At 45.4% G+C, this 24,008-nt stretch overlaps 3 protein-coding genes across 4 annotated transcripts; all 3 read right to left on the minus strand.

The window, feature by feature from the left end:
- Positions 1-16,570: 16,570 nt before the first annotated feature.
- On the minus strand, positions 16,571-19,737 carry LOC140546763 (uncharacterized). Its single transcript, XM_072670159.1, has 2 exons — positions 19,057-19,737; positions 16,571-18,066 (listed from the first exon to the last, which is right to left on the minus strand). Exon 2 carries the CDS (start codon positions 18,043-18,045, stop codon positions 17,281-17,283), a length of 765 nt encoding a protein of 254 aa, XP_072526260.1. The 5' UTR covers positions 18,046-18,066; positions 19,057-19,737; the 3' UTR covers positions 16,571-17,280.
- An 89-nt stretch (positions 19,738-19,826) lies between these two features.
- LOC140546764 (uncharacterized) lies at positions 19,827-20,869 on the minus strand. The gene is made up of 2 exons (XM_072670160.1): positions 20,800-20,869; positions 19,827-20,513 (listed from the first exon to the last, which is right to left on the minus strand). The coding sequence occupies exon 2, from the start codon at positions 20,502-20,504 to the stop codon at positions 19,848-19,850; it is 657 nt and encodes a 218-aa protein (XP_072526261.1). The 5' UTR covers positions 20,505-20,513; positions 20,800-20,869; the 3' UTR covers positions 19,827-19,847.
- Positions 20,870-21,820: 951 nt separating this feature from the next.
- On the minus strand, positions 21,821-23,679 carry LOC140546765 (uncharacterized). 2 transcript variants are annotated; one of them, XM_072670162.1, is made up of 2 exons: positions 23,616-23,679; positions 21,821-22,497 (listed from the first exon to the last, which is right to left on the minus strand). In XM_072670162.1, exon 2 carries the CDS (start codon positions 22,484-22,486, stop codon positions 21,851-21,853), a length of 636 nt encoding a protein of 211 aa, XP_072526263.1. In that variant the 5' UTR covers positions 22,487-22,497; positions 23,616-23,679; the 3' UTR covers positions 21,821-21,850. The 2 variants fall into 2 exon arrangements, with proteins under 2 accessions (XP_072526263.1, XP_072526262.1); XM_072670161.1 differs by having other exon boundaries at positions 23,135-23,656.
- Positions 23,680-24,008: the final 329 nt, after the last annotated feature.

Raw genomic sequence — 24,008 nt, forward strand, 5'->3', positions numbered from 1 at the left:
CCCAGGAGTGCCCACCCTGCAGAGGAAAGCTCTGCTCTTATCGAGTCCGGACATCAGCCGGGACAGCCTACAAACCTCTTCCTCTGAGGAAACCAGACAGGAAGCTTCAGACAACCTCTGCTGTTCAGTGAGGGTCTGACTCACCACAGACCAGGGCTGGACGTGCCCAACAGAGAGGCCAGTTTAGGTGTGACTATAAAACCATGCACGTACAGTGTGAGCGGTCTCTGACGCGCCTCTACAGCAGAGCTCCAGATCAATCATCTCCACCTCCGGCGTTCCAGAGGCGAGACTTTCCGCCCGAACTAAACAGATCTAAACAGAGCTAAACAGAGCTAAACAGAGCTAAACAGAGCTACACAGAGCTACACAGAGCTACACACAGAGCTACACACAGAGCTACACACAGCTACACACAGAGCTACACACAGCTACACAGAGCTACACAGAGCTACACAGAGCTACACAGAGCTACACAGAGCTACACAGAGCTAAACAGAGCTACACAGATCTAAACAGAGCTACACAGATCTAAACAGAGATACACAGATCTAAACAGAGATACACAGATCTAAACAGAGCTAAACAGAGCTACACCGATCTAAACAGAGCTAAACAGAGCTACACAGAGCTACACAGAGCTACACAGATCTACACAGAGCTACACCGATCTAAACAGATCTAAACAGATCTAAACAGAGCTACACAGATCTAAACAGAGCTACACAGAGCTACACAGATCTACACAGAGCTACACAGAGCTACAAAGAGCTACACAGAGCTACACAGATCTAAACAGAGCTACACAGAGCTACACAGAGCTACACAGAGCTACACAGAGCTACACAGAGCTACACCGATCCAAACAGAGCTACACCGATCCAAACAGAGCTAAACAGATCCAAACAGAGCTAAACAGATCCAAACAGATCCAAACAGAGCTACACAGATCTAGACAGAGCTACACACAGAGCTACACAGAGCTACACAGAGCTACACAGAGCTACACAGAGCTACACAGAGCTACACAGATCTAAACAGAGCTAAACAGATCCAAACAGAGCTAAACAGATCCAAACAGAGCTAAACAGATCCAAACAGAGCTAAACAGAGCTAAACAGAGCTAAACAGATCCAAACAGAGCTAAACAGAGCTACGCAGAGCTAAACAGATCTAAACAGAGCTAAACAGAGCTACACAGATCTAAACAGATCCAAACAGAGCTAAGCAGATCCAAACAGAGCTACGCAGATCTAAACAGAGCTAAACAGAGCTAAACAGAGCTAAACAGAGCTAAACAGATCCAAACAGATCCAAACAGATCCAAACAGATCTACACAGAGCTACACAGAGCTACACAGAGCTACACAGAGCTACACAGAGCTACACAGATCTACACAGATCTAAACAGAGCTAAACAGAGCTAAACAGAGCTAAACAGATCCAAACAGATCCAAACAGAGCTACACAGATCTAGACAGAGCTACACACAGAGCTAAACAGAGCTAAACAGATCTAAACAGAGCTACACAGATCTAAACAGAGCTACACAGATCTAAACAGAGCTAAACAGAGCTACACAGAGCTAAACAGAGCTACACAGAGCTACACAGAGCTACACAGATCTAAACAGAGCTACACAGATCTAAACAGAGCTACACAGATCCAAACAGAGCTAAACAGATCCAAACAGAGCTAAACAGATCCACACAGATCCAAACAGAGCTACACAGATCCAGACAGAGCTACACACAGAGCTAAACAGAGCTAAACAGATCCAAACAGAGCTACACAGAGCTAAACAGAGCTACACAGAGCTACACAGAGCTAAACAGAGCTAAACAGAGCTACACAGATCTAAACAGAGCTACACAGATCTAAACAGAGCTAAACAGATCCAAACAGATCCAAACAGATCCAAACAGAGCTAAACAGATCCAAACAGAGCTAAACAGATCCAAACAGAGCTAAACAGAGCTACACAGATCTAAACAGATCCAAACAGAGCTAAGCAGATCCAAACAGAGCTAAGCAGATCCAAACAGAGCTACGCAGAGCTAAACAGATCTAAACAGAGCTAAACAGAGCTACACAGATCTAAACAGATCCAAACAGAGCTAAACAGATCTACACAGAGCTACACAGAGCTACACACAGAGCTACACAGAGCTACACACAGAGCTACACAGAGCTACACAGAGCTACACAGATCTAAACAGATCTAAACAGAGCTACACACAGAGCTAAACAGAGCTGCACAGAGCTAAACAGATCCAAACAGATCCAAACAGATCCAAACAGAGCTAAACAGAGCTAAACAGAGCTAAACAGATCTAAACAGATCTAAACAGAGCTGCACAGAGCTGCACAGAGCTAAACAGATCTAAACAGAGCTACACAGATCCAAACAGAGCTAAACAGAGCTACACAGATCTAAACAGAGCTACACAGAGCTACACAGATCCAAACAGAGCTAAACAGAGCTACACAGATCTAAACAGAGCTACACAGATCTAAACAGATCCAAACAGAGCTAAGCAGATCCAAACAGAGCTAAGCAGATCCAAACAGAGCTACGCAGAGCTAAACAGATCTAAACAGAGCTAAACAGAGCTACACAGATCTAAACAGATCCAAACAGAGCTAAACAGATCTACACAGAGCTACACAGAGCTACACACAGAGCTACACAGAGCTACACACAGAGCTACACAGAGCTACACAGAGCTACACAGATCTAAACAGAGCTACACACAGAGCTAAACAGAGCTGCACAGAGCTAAACAGATCCAAACAGATCCAAACAGAGCTAAACAGAGCTAAACAGATCTAAACAGATCTAAACAGATCTAAACAGATCTAAACAGAGCTGCACAGAGCTGCACAGAGCTGCACAGAGCTAAACAGATCTAAACAGATCTAAACAGAGCTACACAGATCCAAACAGAGCTAAACAGAGCTACACAGATCTAAACAGAGCTACACAGAGCTACACAGAGCTAAACAGAGCTACACAGAGCTACACAGAGCTACACAGAGCTACACAGAGCTACACAGAGCTAAACAGAGCTAAACAGAGCTACACAGAGCTACACAGAGCTACACAGAGCTACACAGAGCTACACAGAGCTAAACAGAGCTAAACAGAGCTAAACAGAGCTACACAGATCTACACAGAGCTACACAGAGCTACACAGAGCTACACACAGAGCTACACAGATCTAAACAGATCTAAACAGAGCTACACACAGAGCTAAACAGAGCTGCACAGAGCTAAACAGATCCAAACAGATCCAAACAGAGCTAAACAGAGCTAAACAGAGCTAAACAGAGCTAAACAGAGCTACACAGATCTAAACAGAGCTACACACAGAGCTGCACAGAGCTGCACAGAGCTGCACAGAGCTGCACAGAGCTACACAGAGCTACACAGAGCTAAACAGAGCTAAACAGAGCTACACAGAGCTACACAGAGCTACACAGAGCTACACAGATCTAAACAGAGCTAAACAGAGCTAAACAGAGCTAAACAGATCTACACAGAGCTAAACAGAGCTAAACAGAGCTAAACAGAGCTAAACAGAGCTACACAGAGCTACACAGAGCTAAACAGAGCTAAACAGAGCTAAACAGAGCTAAACAGAGCTACACCGAGCTAAACAGAGCTAAACAGAGCTAAACAGAGCTAAACAGAGCTACACCGAGCTAAACAGAGCTACACCGAGCTAAACAGAGCTAAACAGAGCTAAACAGAGCTAAACAGAGCTAAACAGAGCTAAACAGAGCTACACCGAGCTAAACAGAGCTACACCGAGCTAAACAGAGCTACACAGAGCTACACAGAGCTAAACAGAGCTACACAGAGCTAAACAGAGCTACACAGATCTAAACAGAGCTACACAGATCTAAACAGAGCTAAACAGAGCTACACAGACCTAAACAGAGCTACACAGAGCTACACAGATCTAAACAGAGCTACACCGATCTAAACAGATCTAAACAGAGCTACACAGATCTAAACAGAGCTACACAGATCTAAACAGAGCTACACAGATCTAAACAGAGCTACACAGATCTAAACAGAGCTACACAGAGCTAAACAGAGCTACACAGAGCTACACAGAGCTACACAGAGCTACACAGATCTAAACAGAGCTACACCGATCTACACAGATCTACACAGATCTAAACAGAGCTACACAGATCTAAACAGATCTACACAGATCTAAACAGAGCTACACAGATCTAAACAGAGCTACACAGATCTAAACAGATCTACACAGATCTAAACAGATCTAAACAGAGCTACACAGAGCTACACAGAGCTACACAGAGCTACACAGATCTAAACAGAGCTAAACAAATCTACACAGATCTAAACAGAGCTAAACAGAGCTAAACAGAGCTAAACAGAGCTAAACAGAGCTACACCGATCTAAACAGAGCTACACCGATCTAAACAGAGCTACACCGATCTAAACAGAGCTACACCGATCTAAACAGAGCTACACAGAGCTACACAGATCTAAACAGAGCTACACAGATCTAAACAGATCTAAACAGATCTAAACAGAGCTACACAGATCTAAACAGAGCTACACAGAGCTAAACAGAGCTACACAGAGCAAAACAGAGCAAAACAGAGCAAAACAGAGCAAAACAGAGCAAAACAGATCTAAACAGATCTAAACAGATCTAAACAGAGCAAAACAGAGCTACACAGATCTAAACAGAGCTACACAGAGCTACACAGATCTAAACAGAGCTAAACAGAGCTACACAGAGCTAAACAGAGCTACACAGATCTAAACAGAGCTACACAGATCTAAACAGAGCTACACAGATCTAAACAGAGCTACACAGATCTAAACAGAGCTAAACAGAGCTACACAGAGCTACACAGAGCTACACAGAGCTAAACAGAGCTACACAGATCTAAACAGAGCTAAACAGAGCTACAAACAGAGCTAAACAGATCTACACAGAGCTACACAGAGCTACACAGATCTAAACAGAGCTACACAGATCTAAACAGAGCTACACAGATCTACACAGAGCTACACAGAGCTACACAGAGCTAAACAGAGCTACACAGATCCAAACAGAGCTACACAGATCCAAACAGAGCTACACAGATCCAAACAGAGCTACACAGATCCAAACAGATCTAAACAGAGCTACGCAGATCTAAACAGAGCTACACAGATCTACACAGATCTAAACAGATCCAAACAGAGCTAAACAGAGCTACGCAGAGCTAAACAGATCTAAACAGAGCTAAACAGATCTACACAGAGCTAAACAGAGCTAAACAGATCTAAACAGATCTAAACAGAGCTACACACAGAGCTACACAGATCTAAACAGAGCTACACAGATCTAAACAGAGCTACACAGATCTAAACAGAGCTACACAGAGCTACACAGAGCTACACAGATCTAAACAGAGCTACACAGATCTAAACAGAGCTACACAGATCTAAACAGAGCTACACAGATCTAAACAGATCTAAACAGATCTAAACAGAGCTACACAGAGCTACACAGAGCTACACAGAGCTACACAGAGCTAAACAGAGCTAAACAGAGCTAAACAGAGCTACACACAGAGCTACACAGAGCTAAACAGAGCTAAACAGAGCTACACAGATCTAAACAGAGCTACACACAGATCTAAACAGATCTAAACAGATCTAAACAGAGCTACACAGATCTAAACAGAGCTACACACAGAGCTACACAGATCTAAACAGATCTACACACAGAGCTACACAGATCTAAACAGAGCTACACACAGAGCTACACAGATCTAAACAGATCTACACACAGAGCTAAACAGAGCTACACAGATCTAAACAGAGCTACACAGATCTAAACAGAGCTACACAGAGCTACACAGATCTAAACAGATCTAAACAGAGCTACACAGAGCTACACAGAGCTAAACAGAGCTACACAGATCTAAACAGAGCTACACAGATCTAAACAGATCTAAACAGAGCTACACAGAGCTACACAGATCTAAACAGAGCTACACAGATCTAAACAGAGCTACACAGAGCTAAACAGAGCTACACAGAGCTACACAGAGCTAAACAGAGCTACACAGAGCTAAACAGAGCTACACAGATCTAAACAGAGCTAAACAGAGCTACAAACAGAGCTAAACAGATCTACACAGAGCTACACAGATCTAAACAGAGCTACACAGATCTAAACAGAGCTACACAGATCTAAACAGAGCTACACAGATCTAAACAGAGCTAAACAGAGCTAAACAGAGCTACACAGATCTAAACAGAGCTACACAGATCCAAACAGAGCTACACAGATCCAAACAGAGCTAAACAGATCCAAACAGATCCAAACAGATCTAAACAGAGCTACGCAGAGCTACGCAGAGCTAAACAGATCTAAACAGAGCTAAACAGAGCTACGCAGAGCTAAACAGATCTAAACAGAGCTAAACAGATCTACACAGAGCTAAACAGAGCTAAACAGATCTAAACAGAGCTAAACAGAGCTACACAGAGCTACACAGAGAGCTAAACAGAGCTAAACAGAGCTACACAGATCTAAACAGAGCTACACAGATCTACACAGAGCTACACAGATCTACACAGAGCTACACAGAGCTACACAGATCTAAACAGAGCTACACAGAGCTACACAGATCTAAACAGAGCTACACAGATCTAAACAGATCTAAACAGAGCTACACAGATCTAAACAGAGCTAAACAGAGCTAAACAGAGCTACACAGATCTAAACAGAGCTACACAGAGCTACACAGAGCTACACAGATCTAAACAGAGCTACACAGAGCTACACAGATCTAAACAGAGCTACACACAGAGCTACACAGAGCTAAACAGAGCTACACAGATCTAAACAGATCTAAACAGAGCTACACAGAGCTAAACAGAGCTACACACAGATCTAAACAGATCTAAACAGAGCTACACACAGATCTAAACAGAGCTACACAGATCTAAACAGAGCTACACACAGATCTAAACAGAGCTACACACAGATCTAAACAGAGCTACACACAGATCTAAACAGAGCTAAACAGAGCTAAACAGAGCTACACAGATCTAAACAGAGCTACACAGATCTAAACAGAGCTACACAGATCTAAACAGAGCTACACACAGATCTAAACAGAGCTAAACAGAGCTACACAGATCTAAACAGAGCTACACAGATCTAAACAGAGCTACACAGATCTAAACAGAGCTACACAGATCTAAACAGAGCTACACACAGATCTAAACAGATCTAAACAGAGCTACACAGATCTAAACAGAGCTACACAGATCTAAACAGAGCTACACAGAGCTACACAGAGATCTAAACAGATCTAAACAGAGCTACACAGATCTAAACAGATCTAAACAGAGCTAAACAGAGCTAAACAGAGCTACACAGATCTAAACAGAGCTACACAGAGCTACACAGAGCTACACAGAGATCTAAACAGATCTAAACAGAGCTACACAGATCTAAACAGATCTAAACAGAGCTAAACAGATCTAAACAGAGCTAAACAGAGCTACACAGAGCTACACAGAGCTACACAGATCTACACAGATCTACACAGATCTAAACAGATCTACACAGAGCTACACAGATCTACACAGAGCTACACAGATCTAAACAGAGCTACACACAGAGCTACACACAGAGCTATCTGCTGAGAAGGGGTTTAGGCACCCTGTGGAGTTTTCTTAATACTAGTGCACTTCAACATCCTGGCAACCATGAGGGATACCACCTAAACCCCTAATAACATTCCCATATGACATCATAGGTACCACCCTGACCACCTAGCAACCGTTAGACACATACCAACCACCTAAAGACCAGCTAAACATTCCAGCAACAGCATCGCAACTGCGACCACAGCTGCTACTCTACGACAGCAAGTCAGCATAGCAACCACCTAGAACCCCACAGCAGCTCATTGGCAACAATCTTAAACAGGAGTCCCAGAGAGAATAACTGTCCTCTGTCTCTCTCTGGGTGGGTAGGACAGTCCTCCCTCTGCCCTCGTCATTTACTGTGGGTGATGCTAGTCAGCGCAGGCGACCTAACAGATTAGCAGTTAACGTCTCCTCCAAGTGTGTCCTTGAGAAGATGTGGTGGAGCTTCTCGACGTGTCTCAGAGGAGGACAGTGCTAGGCTTCACCCTCCCAGTGCTGGTAGCATTGTGTGATGGGGGAGTTCTAGATAGTGGGAGGACTGGTAATGACCAAACTGGGGAGACATTTATAGACAAAAAGGCTGAAATTTTAGGTTCTCTCTGTAGGTTCCAGTAATGCATGCATGTGAACACTAGGGGGCTCCCTGCTAGAGAGACTAGAGAGCTGAAAGCATTAATGAGACACTTCCTAACTGAGCCTCACTGACTGACTCACTGATTCACTCACTGACTGACTCACCGACTCGTTCACTCTCAGTCAAACCGCCCAGATGAGCTGGTTTCTGCCTCATTCGCTTGAAAATGAGTCAAAACCTCCAGAGCTCTGCGGTCTTACGCAGACACTCAAACTGCCAAGAGAAACGAGCCAAGATCCCTTATTAACTTTGTTCAACTTCAGGGCAAACAGCTCCTCCACTGATCTCACAGCTGTCTACTGACCTGAATGAAGCGTAAACTGACCCTCTGAGAAACTTACTACCCCTTACCACCAAACACACCGTTTCTGTCACTGCACCTTTAATACCAATATGTATAATGAGCTCTGTTCTGATTGGCTGTCCCTCATCTAAAAAGCACTCAGAGCTGCAACCCTCCTGAGTATGAGCAGGGCTAAACTGTGGTAGGCTGAATATTTTCTGGATGTTGGTGATTGAATATGAAGGGGTGTGTCCTAACAGATGTCCTCCAGCAGCTCTGTCCGACAGTCAGAGGAGTTTCTCTGAGATGATCGGCTGCATCGGGAGAAGCAGGTTAGAGCTGAGAGAGAGGATCAGAACTGCTTCACGCTGAGAGGCTTCAGAGGAAGCTGGAGCTGGATGAGCTCTCACACTGAGGACCTCACCTATTTCCTCCAGTTAGGTCAGAGGTGTAGATCTTTACTGAACTGCCTGTGCTGAAGAAGGGACGGCTAATTTAGAGAACGTCCACCGCTTTAATGCCTCTCCACCTGCTGCGGTGAGACTGCCCTCGTCTGAGAAGGTGAAGAAGGCGGTCTGTAAGCTGAGGGAACAAGCGGAGTCCTTCTGCACAGCTCAGGTAGCAGTACTGTCTGCAGGCGGTACGCAGCTGAGAAGCTCCAGGTTAACACTGCCTGTGGACGGCCCTGTTTTAAATGATCCTCTGCTTGTTTCGTTCCCTCAGTGGCAGGCATGAAGATGATCCACACTCCTGGGCCTTTAATCAGAGAGGAGTTTCTGAAGGGTAAGTGTCCTATGACTGACCGCTCACTTTCATGCTTATTAGTTTTGCATCAGAGCTGGTAATATGTGTGCTCTGACCTCACGGCCCCCCTGGGAACACTCTGCAGAACGGCTGCAGCGCTTATTAGCTTGAGTTGGGCAGTGGTGGCTCAGCGGTTAGAGCTCTGGGTTATCGATAACAGGGTTGTCGGTTCGATTCCCGCAACACGTGTGTGTGTGTGAGTGTGTGTTCACTACCAGATGGGTTAAATGCGGAGGACACATTTCGCTGTACACTGTACAGTGACAAATACGTGCACCTTTACCTTTTTTAAAGGCAGCTGGACTCGACAGGTTGTGAGCTAGTCTGAAGAACAGAGCTCGGTTCCTCCAGGTTTCTCCTGGACGCCCCCCAGTCCAGCCAGCACAGCGTGGAGGATGTGTTCACCTCCATCAGCAGCAGCAGCAGCAGCAGCAGCAGCTCACCTGATTTACCTTCATTAAGCCCTGATTTACCACCAAACCAGGTGTTGATCTGAGGTAAATTCTAAATAACACTAGACTCCATGGGAGAGGAGAACTTTGGAGATGTTCTAATGAACCTCCACCACTTTCTGTAGGAGTGATATTACTAGTGTTTATTATAATATCAGTAAATAAACTCTCACTGATCAGATCAGCAGCTTCACTCTCTAAGTTAACACAGGGGACTAAAACTTTATTACAGCACTGGACATGTACTGTATATCTGTTCTCTAACAGTTCTCGATTTACTCAAATTTAAGACTTTCATCAGCCTGCACTGGAACTGGACAGCGTTAGCAGGAACAGCCTCAGTGAGAAGAACAGTAAGCTGACCTGTAGTGATCCGGAGAGATTCGGCCTCGCAGCACAGGCTCTGTGAGAGCGGGTTTGAGTAGACGCAGCTACTGGGAGATGGAATGGCGTGGTCCTCAGGTTTACGCAGGAGTCTGGTTTAAAGGTGTAGGCAGAAAAGGATGTAGTAAGTCTGTTGGTTTTGGACTCAACGGTCAGTGTTAGACTTCGTGCTGCAGCCGATCCAGGAGTTTGTTCTGTCATGACAGTAAAAAGACTGAAGTTTGAGCCGGTCTCGCCCAGAATCCGTGTCTATCTGGATTATAGGGCAGGAACCTTGTCCTTCTACAGCATCTCTGATATGATGGCGCTTCTTCATGCAGCTAGAATTTAAAGAACCCTGGTCTCCTGGGTTCTGGGTTTTTGACGGCTCGAATGTGAGAATATGTCAGTCTGGTGAGAACCGGTCCTCCAAGGCAGACAGAGGACAGGATTCCAGCTTGGTGGATGCAGCACTCGGGGGTTACTAATTTTATATGTGGGGGACTTATCACCCAAATTTATATGAGTGCACACCCACACTGCTGACAGAGCCAGAGAGGAGAAGCTGCACTGGCTCTTAGTTCCAGCAGCATCAATAAGACCAAGCGCTCATACTTCCCCTCAGAGCAGGTTACACCGTCAGACCTGCTCTCAGTAGCCACTTCGTAGGTTGGTAGATGTAACTGCTGCACATTGTCTCAGTCATTCTACACCCCGTTCATCAGTGAGACCACTGTAGGACCACCACTGACTAGATATTGTTTGGGTGGTGGGCCATTTTTAGCACAGCGGCGAGAGTTAGATGGTACTGGGCCATAGACTGTATAGATAGGAGAAGTGAGACAGACACAGAGGGGAGAGAGAGAGAGGTGGGTTATGCAAGCTAAGGTGGAGTTAGGGAAGTTCTACAGTTCCAGAAAAGAACATTCTCTTGAAATGGAACACACACACACACACACACACACACACACACACACACACACACACACACAGGCGCTTCGAGACTCAGAGTGTGCTACAACAATGGATCTAAAGGACTACAGGACTTTATCAGTTGATAAGGTTTGATCATGTTTAGCAGTTTAGTTTCACTGTTTCATCTCTTGTAATATTTCATGTGCATTTCAGTGCTGGCAGTAAAATGACCCGCATTGTACAGAGATACAGTCTACACACATATTCTCACTGTAGGAAATTATTATGAACCGATTTCTCATGCAGTGGAGAACGTATGAGCCACCCTGTCTCCATCACTGAGAGCTGCAGCTTCATTCTCTACTGTTTATTTAATCATTCATTCAGTGTGTTTTCTGACCCCCCCAGAACCTGTAAGCATCCTACAGGGTCTTATGAGTTCTTATGGTTCTGTAAAGGCTTTTGTTCTAGGTTTTTAATAATAAATATGTTTTGAGGGTTTATGCTTTAATGGTTTTATGCTGTTATATATTAATCTGAGGTGAAGTGTGATGTAAAATCTGTATTTTGTGTATGAAGTATTACGAAACCGACTTCTAGACATTTCTACTCTCTTTGGATTTCCTACAGAAATGACCTGCTGAGATGCATTCATGTCCCAAAAGCCAGAGCAGGGCACAACCTGTGTATTTAGGGCTGGAGATGGGATGTGGGGGGCTTGGGGGCATCCTTAAAACCTTTTAACAATGTAATCTTATTAGCTCAGCCTGACCTTTATGACCAGTCCGACCAGTCCGGTTCTGTCCTGTCATTCTGATCTCGGACAACAGGAAGCGCCCACTTCTTCCCCCAGAAAGAGAAAAGGTTGATCACTGCTGAGTCAGAACGGCTTATAGAATCTACTAAAGTGAAAGCCAAAGCTGAATGAAGCTCTACACACACTGTCCACTGTCCACACTGTCCACTGCTAATGACCATCAGAAACATCGTAGGAAATAAGATACTCACAAAAATGGAAGCGCCCAACTCTTTGAACATCAGTCTGTCCGACAGACTCAGACACATCTAGAACACTCTAGAACGTCTAGAACAGCTCCTCCTATTAATGTACTTTCTTAACTTAAAGGCCAACGAGCTGATTAGCTTCCATTAGCTGGATATAATAACTAGCTCTGGCAGCTAACGGTAATATTTTAGTGATAGCTCGCTAATTAGCTAGCTAACTTACTATTTCAATGTTTCCATTTTTCGGACACTTTTCTGCACAGTTCAGTGATCTGTCTGATATGCGGCTGCAGACACTTTTGAAGCTAGAGCTAGTAAAGGTTAGCTAAGGACACATCATCAGAAATATGAAACATCTGCAGATTTAACACAAAAGAAATCACATAAATGAACAAGTCAAACTCTCAAATCAGCTCCACCTGATCCCGCAACAGCCCCACGGCCCCACGGCCCCACGGCCCCACAGCCCCACAGACACACAGACACACAGACACACACACCCACAGCCCCACAGCCCCACAGCCCCACAGACCCTCTGCCCCGCAGACCCATGGCCCCACAGACCCTCTCTGTCCCACTGCCCCGCAGACCACCGGCCCCACGGCCCCACAGACCCTCTCTGTCCCACGGGCCCGCAGACCCTCTGTCAAGTCAAGTCAAGTCAGATTTATTTGTATAGCTTTTTAGAACTGTTGTCGTCACAAAGCAGCTTTACATAATTAGTACTTAATAAAGGACAGAGACAGAGAAGAAAGAAGAAATAACATGAAGCGTCAAAGACCCCCGTGAGCAAGCCAACGGCGACAGTGGCAAGGAAAAACTCCCTCAGAGCTGGAGGAAGAAACCTTGGGAGGAACCAAGACTCACAAGGGGGACCCATCCTCCTCTGGCCAGACTATTTAAATATTAATGATTAAAATTACCAAAGCAGATACAACAGAAAGTTAATAGTGGTGATATTAATAGTGTCAGACATTTATATATTTATATAAACCTATACTAGGTCTAGGTTTCATCACGGCCACCAAACAGGCAGCAGCGGCAGGCGGGTGAGCCATGGGTGGTGGCGGGTTGGGGGGGGGCCCGCTGGCTGGACTGGTAGGTGGCAGCTGGTTAGATGCAGGTAGAGGGGACCTCAGCGGGCAATCTTCCTGCAGATCGGGCTGGGTGGCCATTTACTCGAAGAAGGTAAAGAGAGAGAAGTTAGTTCTAAGAGGAATTTTATGGAGTGCAGAGAATGTTGAGAATCCGCATCAGGGTATGTCTGACGACTCCGGCAGGTCTGATTATCACAGCATAATTAAAAGGAGAGAGCCAGAAGGTAACACGGACACGGGCGTACCCTGAGAACACCAGCATCTATCTGCTCCACCGTCAACAAACCTGAGTGATCGCGTGTAAGCAGCGAGACGACAGCTCCAGCATCTCAGAGTACTACAATTCCCTGGGTCCGCGAACCCCTGGACCTGCAGCCCTTATCTAAGAAACATTAATTACCAAAAGCTAAACTAAACAGATGAGTTTCAGCTTAGATTTAAAGATTAAGACTGTGTCTGAGTCCCGAACATTATCTGGAAGGTTATTCCAGAGCTGGGGGGCTTTATAAGAAAAGGCTCTTCTGAGCTCTGCTGAGGTTTTCTGAATTTTGGGAATGAGTAAGAGGCCAGCACCCTGAGATCTAAGTAGTCTTGATGGTTCGTAATATACTATAAGATCCTGCAGGTACTCAGGAGCGAGGCCATGTAGGGCTTTATATGTTAATAGAAGAATTTTGTATTCGATACGGAATTTAACTGGGAGCCAATGAAGTGCTGATAGAACTGGACTGATATGGTCAAATTTTCTAGTTTTAGTAAGGACCCTGGCTGCAGCATTTTGCACCAGCTGAAGTTTATTGAGGTTCCTGCTGGAACAACCTGACAGTAACGCATTACAGTAATCTAGCCTTGAGGTAATAAAAGCATGTACTAGCTTTTCTGCGTCTTGTAGTGATAAGGAGTTTCTTAGTTTGGAGATGTTCCTAAGCTGCATGAAGGCTGTTCTACTAATATTAGCTATATGCTGCTCAAATGATAAATCTGAGTCGAATGTGACGCCAAGATTTTTAGCTGCTAAACCAGGAATGATGGAAGCATCAGTCTAACATTAAGTCTGATAGTTTATTTCTAGAGTCTTTTGGACCTAAAAGGAGAGCTTCGGTTTTGTCACTGTTAAGGAGAAGGAAGTTATGTGACATCCAGAGTTTTATATCCTTTACACAGTCCTCCATTTTCTGTAATCTAGATTTATCATCAGGTTTGGCTGATATATAGAGCTGTGTGTCATCTGCATAGAAATGGAAATTAACGCCATGTCTGCTTATAACTGAGCCCAGTGCTAACATGTATAATGTAAATAATAGTGGTCCTAAAATTGAGCCTTGCGGAACTCCATATCTTACTTCTGCGTAGTTTGAAGATAAATCTTTTATCTTTACAAATTGAGAGCGTTCCGTTAGATATGATTGGAACCATGATAGGACTGTCCCTGTGATTCCAACCATGTTCTCTAATCTTTCTAGTAATATAGAATGATCTATTGTATCAAAGGCTGCACTGAGGTCTAGTAGGACTAATAAAGATACGGAGCCTTGATCAGAGGCAGGAAGGAGATCATTCGTAATCTTCACTAGGGCTGTCTCTGTGCTGTGATTGGGTCTGAAGGGCTGTCTCTGTGCTGTGATTGGGTCTGAAGGGCTGTCTCTGTGCTGTGATTGGGTCTGAAGGGCTGTCTCTGAGCTGTGATTGGGTCTGAAGGACTGTCTCTGGGCTGTGATTGGGTCTGAAGGACTGTCTCTGGGCTGTGATTGGGTCTGAAGGGCTGTCTCTGGGCTGTGATTGGGTCTGAAGGACTGTCTCTGGGCTGTGATTGGGTCTGAAGGGCTGTCTCTGGGCTGTGATTGGGTCTGAAGGGCTGTCTCTGTGCTGTGATTGGGTCTGAAGGGCTGTCTCTGGGCTGTGATTGGGTCTGAAGGGCTGTCTCTGTGCTGTGATTGGGTCTGAAGGGCTGCCTCTGGGCTGTGATTGGGTCTGAAGGGCTGTCTCTGTGCTGTGATTGGGTCTGAAGGGCTGTCTCTGTGCTGTGATTGGGTCTGAAGGGCTGTCTCTGTGCTGTGATTGGGTCTGAAGGGCTGTCTCTGTGCTGTGATTGGGTCTGAAGGGCTGTCTCTGTGCTGTGATTGGGTCTGAAGAACTGTCTCTGTGCTGTGATTGAGTCTGAAGGGCTGTCTCTGTGCTGTGATTGGGTCTGAAGGGCTGTCTCTGTGCTGTGATTGGGTCTGAAGAACTGTCTCTGTGCTGTGATTGAGTCTGAAGGGCTGTCTCTGTGCTGTGATTGGGTCTGAAGGGCTGTCTCTGTGCTGTGATTGGGTCTGAAGGACTGTCTCTGTGCTGTGATTGGGTCTGAAGGACTGTCTCTGTGCTGTGATTGGGTCTGAAGGGCTGTCTCTGTGCTGTGATTGGGTCTAAATCCAGACTGGAATTTCTCATACATGTAATTTTTACTCAGGTATAAGCAGAGTTGTTGGGCCACAGCTTTTTCTAATATCTTGGATATAAATGTGAGGTTGGAGACGGGTCTGTAATCAGACGATACACTAGGATCAAGATTTGGTTTCTTGATTAAAGGTTTTATGACGGCTAATTTAAGGGTTTTGGGAACATGCTCTAAGCTAAGGGAAGAGTTTACTATTGTTAAAAGAGATCTGATTATAACTGGGAGAAGTTCTTTTAGTGTTTTAGAGGGAATTGGGTCGAGTGGACAGGTTGTAGAATTAGCTGAGGAAATCATTAGTTCTAGTTCTGGCTGTGGAAGTGGGTAGAAGGCTTCCAGCCTTTTTTCTACAACTAAGTTTTGTTCTAAAGCAGCTCCATCAGGTGACGGCCATGTTTGATTTAATAAGCAGGGTTGGATTTGTTGTCTAATATTTTCTAATATTTATTATTAAAATAGTTCATAAAAACATGACTGGTTAAAAATGTTGGGATCTGGGGTTGAGTATCTGCCTGGCTTTTAGTAAGTTTAGAGATGTCATTAAAAAGAACTCTGGGATTGTTTTAGTTTACAAACCCACAGCCCCACAGCCCCACTGCCCCACAGCCCCACAGCCCCACAGCCCCACAGCCCCACTGCCCCACAGTAAATTGATGGATATGTATTAACCAACACAAACTAATAATTCATCAAAAAATTCATCTTTTTAAAATTGTGTACAAAAATAGCATGAGCAGGCTGAGACTTTACAGATGACCAAATATTATCTTTATGTAAAACAATTGAAACCTTGTACAATATAATTTACAATCATATAAATATAATTATTTATATATTTATAATAATATTCATAATAATTTAATTATGTTATTTTGATTATATGTCCCAATCATTTATATCAGCATATTGATCATATTTAAAAAGGGAAAACATTAAGCACTACTTTCCAACTATGGTATACACGGATAGCTCACAGCAACATGAGCTAACTGAGCAGCGTATGGTAATCACTTCTATATTTCTGATTCATTTAAATAAAATTCCAAAAACTTTATTAAAAATTACAAACCTTTATGTGTAGAAACATTGTGTCAGCTGTTGAGGATGTGAAATGCAGTCAGCATGTCTACTGCTGGTGTTGGACACAGCAAAAAAATAAAAAGATCTTAGCAAGTAATGTCAGCTAACAGACTGGCTAGCACTGCCCTCGCTGAGTGAAGCTGTCCTACCCTCCCAGAGAGAGAGAGAGGACAGTTACGCTCCCTTCAGTAACTCCCAGTTACTGACGTATGGCTGTGGCATCACCGGATATTGAACCTGTGACCTCTGCAATCAGGATATGCAGCACAGTCACTTTTGGGGCAGTCCTAGCTTTGGGTGACCTTTTAAAATTCTACATAAAAACCTGAACAGTGGAGCTGGTTTCATAAAAAGGCTGAAAGGTGAGTTGGACAGAGTTCAGTCTCAGGAGATGTAACAGCTGCCTGGACAGCTCTGGCTCAGTTGAAGCGAAATCTCTTGAGAATTAGGATATTGATATCAAAGGCCAGGCCAAGGTAACCCCAGCGTACCTGGTCTAGACGGAGTCTAAAGTATAGTACATTCACAGCATCTGCTTCTGTTTCTGCTAGACATCATGTCCGAGTATCTAAGGACGGTTCTATCCCTCACATAGCTGCTGCTTTCACTCTCCGATTCAGACTCCGACTCAATCTCGACACGGCAGTCCTGTCCTGTGTGAGGACGGACAGTGGAAGCCACAGAGTTGGTCGGTCTACGGTCAGGAGTCTGCAAACCTCTGTGGTTGAAGATCATCAAAGGGAGCTGATAAATAAAGCCTGGGTGTCCCTGATATCCTGCCTTTGTGAGGAATTCCTCTAACTCCAGGTTCTTGATGACTTTCAGGAGACCCTTGCTGATGCGGTAGGTGGCACAGGGGTTGTAGTTTGTCCGATCATCGTGCTCCGTCACGTAAACCCTGCTGAAACAATCACAGTCCAGGCTGACGATGATGCGGTCCATGTTGCTGTTGTCCTGGAGGCCAGTGTAGTCTTCTCGGACGTATTCGGGCAGCTCGTCTGCTCCAGCCGAGTTCAGGTTGCCCACCACGTAGTACGGGAGGTCCACATCAGGCAGCAGTTTAACGCCGTTCCGGTCAAAGCGGTTCTCAAAGTAGTGGAACCCGAAGTCTCCGTTCTCCGGGTCGTACTCGGACGTGATGTTGCTGTATTCGAGTGAGATGCAGTCGCTGGCGAACCAGTACAGCAGTTTGAGCCCGTGCCTCGGCTGGGTCCGGCCAAACCTGGACCTCTGTAGGTGGGTCATTTCGTTCAGCGTCTCCAGTCTGTTCATGGTCAGACTCTTAGTGAGGCTCTAAAAACACAAATGAAAGATGAGGAAGTGAGAACATCATTTCCAGAGTGCCAGAGTAACACGCAGAGCACACAGACGCCACCCGTCATCTGACCTGAGCTCCATTAACGCCACAGGTGGAGTTCCTAAACCAGGATCAGTCAAACATTTCTCACAACCAACTCACTGGCTGCTGATTGTATCTCATTCAGAATGCAGGGTGGGGCTAAACTGCTGTAGGCTGAATGGGTGGGGCTAAACTGCTGTAGGCTGAATGGGTGGGGCTAAACTGCTGTAGGCTGAATGGGTGGGGCTAAACTGCTGTAGGCTGAATAGGTGGGGCTAAACTGCTGTAGGCTGAATAGGTGGAGCTAAACTGTTGCCCGCTCTACCTGCTCTACTGTTTTCAGCTAATAAGCACTTAAGAAATGATGCATAAATGAATCCAGCTCCGTATTCAATAGAAAGGCAGAGTACAACCTTTATTTTATTTTTTATTATAAACTCCATATAAACGGGATATGATCATTTATAAACAGCGTTAGAGGCAGGAGCTCCTCAGTCTACTCAGTAACCACAGTTAACACAGTAAACAGTGCAGTCTGCTGAACTGCTGAACTTTGCCTTTCTCACACACACACACACACACACACACACACACACACACACCTGCAGTCTGTTATAGAGTGTATCCCCACCCCCAGTCCCAACTCTGAGCACATAAGAGTCCACAGAGAAGTTCTGAGGGTCTGATAAGGCTCAGGTTCTGTTCTGGCTCTAGGTTCTAGAGCAAATTCTCCTTCTCATCCAACAGTACCTTCACTCACTGAACCACCGTGATGCTGTTTTTCTAGTTCTGGACTGGTTATGAGAGGTCAGGCGTGTGTCTGTGTGTGTGTTAATGCCACTGCACAATAAGGACAATTCTATAGAACTGGAGCTGATTCTAAAAGAAGTGGATCAGAACCGTATCAAAGCTGAATCTGAACAGAATGAGAGAGAACACAGTACCTTTGATCTCTGGCAGGTGTAGCGGCTCCTTCAGCTCCGTTTACTCCAGCTGCACAGGGAGGCTCGGACGCCCGAGAGAGAGAGAGAGAGAGAGAGTGAGAGAGTGAGTGTGTGTGTAAGTGTATGATAGAGAGAGAGAGAGAGAGAGTGAGAGAGTGAGAGAGTGAGTGTGTGTGTAAGTGTATGATAGAGAGAGAGAGAGAGAGAGAGAGAGAGAGAGAGTGAGAGTAAGTGTATGATAGAGGGAGAGAGAGAGAGAGAGAGAGGGAGAGAGAGAGAGCTTTCCAGGAAACAGAAACTCTTTAGGGCGAGTCAGAGGAGACGGGAGTGACTCTTCTGGGTTCAACTGAAAGTGTGAACAGCGTCTCACTCCACACAGAACAAGCTCTTCACCAACCCTCCCTGAGAGCAGCAGTGGAGAACCATCACTGTTAGAGGAACACTCCAAGGAAGAACAGGTAGACCTACAACATCTACAGCAGGTTTTCCTGAGAAGAACCATTTAGGTTTCCTTGTGTTTCTATGAGCTGCCATGACAATCAATCACTGCCTTTACTAAAGAACCCTCGAGTATATTCTGCTCATATTCACAGCCTATCTAGAACCTTCAGAAGGACCAGAGTGAAGCATATTCAACTCACACTGCCACTCACACTCACAGCCTATCTAGAACTGTCTGTGCTGAGAGACACAGTGATGGAGAGCACTGACCGGGGGTTTATAGTTTATTGGTAGTAAACAGGCAGAGGCAGACCTGAGGCTCAGACAGGTGACCATCAGGGAGGAGGATTTTATTTTTTAAGGTTGATGATGATTAGACAGACCAGCAGCACTAATACAAACAGCAGAACACTGCAGAACGTTTGGCAGCACTCCCCCGCAGGGTTTCGTGAAGGCTGGTAGGCTTGCATGGAGGAGACCCCTCTGGCGCTCTGAGGAGTGGCGGGGAGGCGGAGAGCGGCCCGTGTGAGGAACTCTTCTCGCCTCATGCCCCTGATGGTTCTTATGAGCGCTGGGCTGATGCAGTAAGTTTGGTCTGGGTCGAAGGTCCACTGGTGCCTGTGTCGCGTTACGAAGATTGAGTGAAGCGCCATACTGAAGCGGTTGACGCAGACAATGATACGGTCAGTGTTGCTGTTGTCTAGGTAGCCGGTGTACTCGCCCCTGACGTATTCAGGCAGATCTCCGGCTTCTGCGTGGTTCAGGTTGCCCAGGTCGTAGTAGGGCAGATTGGCAGGAGGAAGAAGCCTGTCTTTATTGTAGAACGGCCGGAAGCCGAAGTCTCCTCTATGGGGGCTGCAGACAGCAGTCACTTGGTTGGTGTTGTTAACTTTCACACAATGGTTCGCAAACCAGTACAAGAGGTTGAGTCCGTGTCTGGGGTACGGCTGCCCGAACCCGGAGTCGTGAAGATCGGACAGACTGTAGAGGGTCTGAATTCTTACCATAGTTTGGCTCTAAAAACAAATCAGACAGAAAACTGAAGCTTTTCCCTCCTTCAGCAAAGATGTCCACCAAATCAGCAGCTACAATAAAGAGCCTCAGAACTACCAGACATAACGTCCAGATACGGGTTTGACCACCTGATAATGTTCTAACAGCAACAGAACAGAGATATTAGATTCAGATCAGACTTAGTTCATCTTCAGTCTGATTATATAACCAATCACATTTTAAAGAAACTAAATTAATCAATAACTCCCACAAGTGCAGATAAATCTAGAACCCATAAACCCAACATACCGTACGGCACTCAGTATTTGAGAGGGTGTCGGAGCCGCTGGGCGAGACGGGCGACTGCTGCTCAGAGCTGATTAAAGGAGTCTGATCTAAATCTGAGGAACAGGAAGTAAAAGAACGAGTGCAGAGCAACAGGAAGCGTCTGTAATGAGGCAACAGTCAAAACACACACACACACACACACAAACACAAACACACAAAACCAGGTTATTCCAGAAAGTTCAGAGATGAGGACACTGCTTTCCAAAACAAGGAAAAGTGCTCCTACAGATCCAGCTGGAAGCTGGATCATATGTTCAGAGTTAGAGGAACACTGGCTGCACTACCTGGGCGTGGCAGAAAGAGGACGCTATCACCAGATCCAGTCAGGTATCAGGAAATCCTAGGAGAAGCGTCAGGCCTTCTGTAAGGAAGCTGAAGCTTGGATGTGATTGGACCTTGTAACAGGACAATGACCCCAAGCTTACCTCAAAGTCCACCAAGGCCTGGTTTTAGAAGACGTCCTGGAAGGTTCTGGAGTGAAACCTCCTATGTCCATCTTTGCTGTTTCTCACTTTTCTCCATAATGTAAATATTACTTCTTAATACTGGATCAGGATTTCAGGAGGAACAGACCAATAGAAACGCTCCAACATGAACAAAATCTTCTACACTGATGTCCAGTCAAAGTTTAGAAGGTTTCAGATGTACAGGGTGTCTGAGAGACAGTGGTGACGTATGTATGAGTGCTGTGTTTAATAGATCACTGTAGAATAGTATAATCAATATTATCTGTATTTAATATCCATAATTACGTATTACACAAGATTAAATCCTAATATTTCAGTCATGGCTTAAAACATCAGTCCAGCCTGTAAAAACACAGATTTACAAAACATTTAGTTTTTTGTGATTTTGAATGACATTTGATGTGAATCCAAATTTGAATGGTAAAAAATTTTAACTTTTTTAAAACCTGAGGAAATGATTTGATTTGAAATTTCTTTAAGAAAAAACCCAGATAAAAAAAGCAACTTTTGGGGAAAATGTATCGGACATTTGAGAAATGATCAGATTAAAGGATCGTACAGAAATTCTCCCAGAATCCTCTGCTCCTGGTTGAGGCTGGCTCAGCCCCTTTATTAATCTGAACTGGAGCAGCTCTGTTCTGGGGGCGATAGTAAGTTTCTGGCCGACTACAGAAGCCCAGCTCCATCAGGAAGGCCTCCACGCCCTGCTGCTGGCTGATGGTTGTAAGCAGGCCCTTGCTGATGCGGTAGGTGCTGTTGATGTCGTAGTCGGCCTCGTCGATGTGCGCCGTGACGTAAACCCTGTCAAACCACTCGTCATCGAGGCTGACGATGATGCGGTCCGTGTTGCTGTCGTCGAGCTCTCCGGTGTAGTCTTCACAGACGTAGTCGGGCAGCTTGTCCGCTCCTGCAGAGTTCAGGTTGCCCACCACGTAGTACGGGAACTTCACGGCAGGCAGCAGTTTAACGCCGTTCCGCTCAGGCCTGTTCTCGAAGTAGTGGAACCCGAAGTCTCCTTCCACAGGATCACAGCAGGACACCATTTCATTGTTTTCATCAAAGGAGACGCACCTGGTGGAGAACCAGTACAGCAGCTTGAGTCCATGTCTGGGCCAAGGCTGTCCGAACCCAGACTGCTTCAGCTGGGTCAGTCCATTCAGCGTCTCCACCTTGGAGGGCATGGTCAGCGGTGCTGGATGGAAAAAAAATGAGAAGTCACCTCAGTAAACCCTGCATGCAAGAGTCTTATCACTGTAGAGCTGAAAGATACACGACATGGACAAAAGTATTGGGACACCTGCTCATTCATTCACTGTTTCTTCTGAAATCAAGGGTATTAAAAGAGTTGATCCTGCTTCTGTTGGAGTAACTGTCTCTACTGTCCAGAGAAGAAGACTTTCTACTAGATTCTGAAGGAGCATTGCTGTGAGGATTTGATTGCTTTCAGTGAAAAGAGCATTAGTGAGGTCAGGATGTTGGATGATGATCACCACCCCACCTCATCATCCCCAACTCATCCCAAAAGTACTATTGGCTCCTCCACTGCTCCACAGCTTCTCAATGCTGGGGGGCTTTATACCCCTCTAGCCCACACCTGGCATTATTAGGCAGCATGGAGCCAATAGGGTCATGATGTTGATCTGCTCCAGAGAGTCCTATTCTATTGGCAGTACTTCTTCTCTACAGGGACTAGACAAGCTGTGTGTGCATTTGCACATCTGTGTCAGCAATGGGTGCAACTTAAATGAATGCATTAATTAGAAAGGGTGTCCACAAACATTTGGACATATAGTGCACTGCATATGAACTAACTCATTATTTCAACCCACCTGAGGAACCTGGAGCAGATCAGCAGGAACGACAGGTGAAGATCCTCCCACTCAGATCAGAGCTGACAGAAACTCTGACCCACTTAAAGCTGTTACTGCAGCTCAGGGTTCTACCAGGTTCTACCAGGCTCTAGTGGTGGAGGGCATTTTTACCAACACCATCTTCAGTTCCAGTTTTGTGTTTAAGATCTGTGATCAAATACGAGCTTTAAGATCTGATCTGTTTGAGGTAGAAGCGGTCTGGAAAGAGCCGAGCCGTTTTCAGGCTGCAGTTTCAGTCAAACAGGAAACGATACAGAGCTGAAAGGGCCTGCAGGGTCAGGAGACGGGTGGAGAACGAAGCATCCAAAACAAACACGGGTTCAGACGACTGAAAGCCATCAGGGGCTTCTCAAACAGCTACAGACTTTTCAGAGCAGGAGTGAAAGGACTGGAGCTGCAGAGAGGGGAAAGTAAAGACTGGAGGCTTCAAGCTTCTCACCGTCTGGATCTGCTGCTGAAGATCTTCCTGACTGCTGCAGACGCTCCACCAGCGTCTACAGAGAGCTCACAGGCCAGGAAACAGAAACTGATCCAGCCTGAAGCTGAAGGAGGCGTGGCTAACTGAGGTCACTCGGGGACACTCTGAGTGAAGTACAGAGTCCACTCCTCTCAGTGTAGCCTGGGCAGCATCGGGCTGCTGGAGTTACACTTACAGCTGATCCTTCTTTTTCAGTTTTCGGTCCGTTTCCATCACATCACTTTATTTCAGAAAAGAAACTCTCGTCTCCTAATGAGCCTGAAAGCTGCTCCTGGTGAGGCGGCGGTACTGCTGACATGGCTGAAGGTTTCTGGTGTTTAAGAGAATAATCTGCCTGTGGATTAAAACTCTTCC

This window comes from Salminus brasiliensis, chromosome 24 (genome assembly GCF_030463535.1).
Source record: "Salminus brasiliensis chromosome 24, fSalBra1.hap2, whole genome shotgun sequence".
Lineage (NCBI taxonomy): Eukaryota > Metazoa > Chordata > Actinopteri > Characiformes > Bryconidae > Salminus > Salminus brasiliensis.

Coding starts and splice junctions, on each gene's coding strand:
- LOC140546763 (XM_072670159.1), bottom strand. CDS start 18,045: ATGAACAGACTGGAGACGCTGAACGAAATGACCCACCTACAGAGGTCC.
- LOC140546764 (XM_072670160.1), bottom strand. CDS start 20,504: ATGGTAAGAATTCAGACCCTCTACAGTCTGTCCGATCTTCACGACTCC.
- LOC140546765 (XM_072670162.1), bottom strand. CDS start 22,486: ATGCCCTCCAAGGTGGAGACGCTGAATGGACTGACCCAGCTGAAGCAG.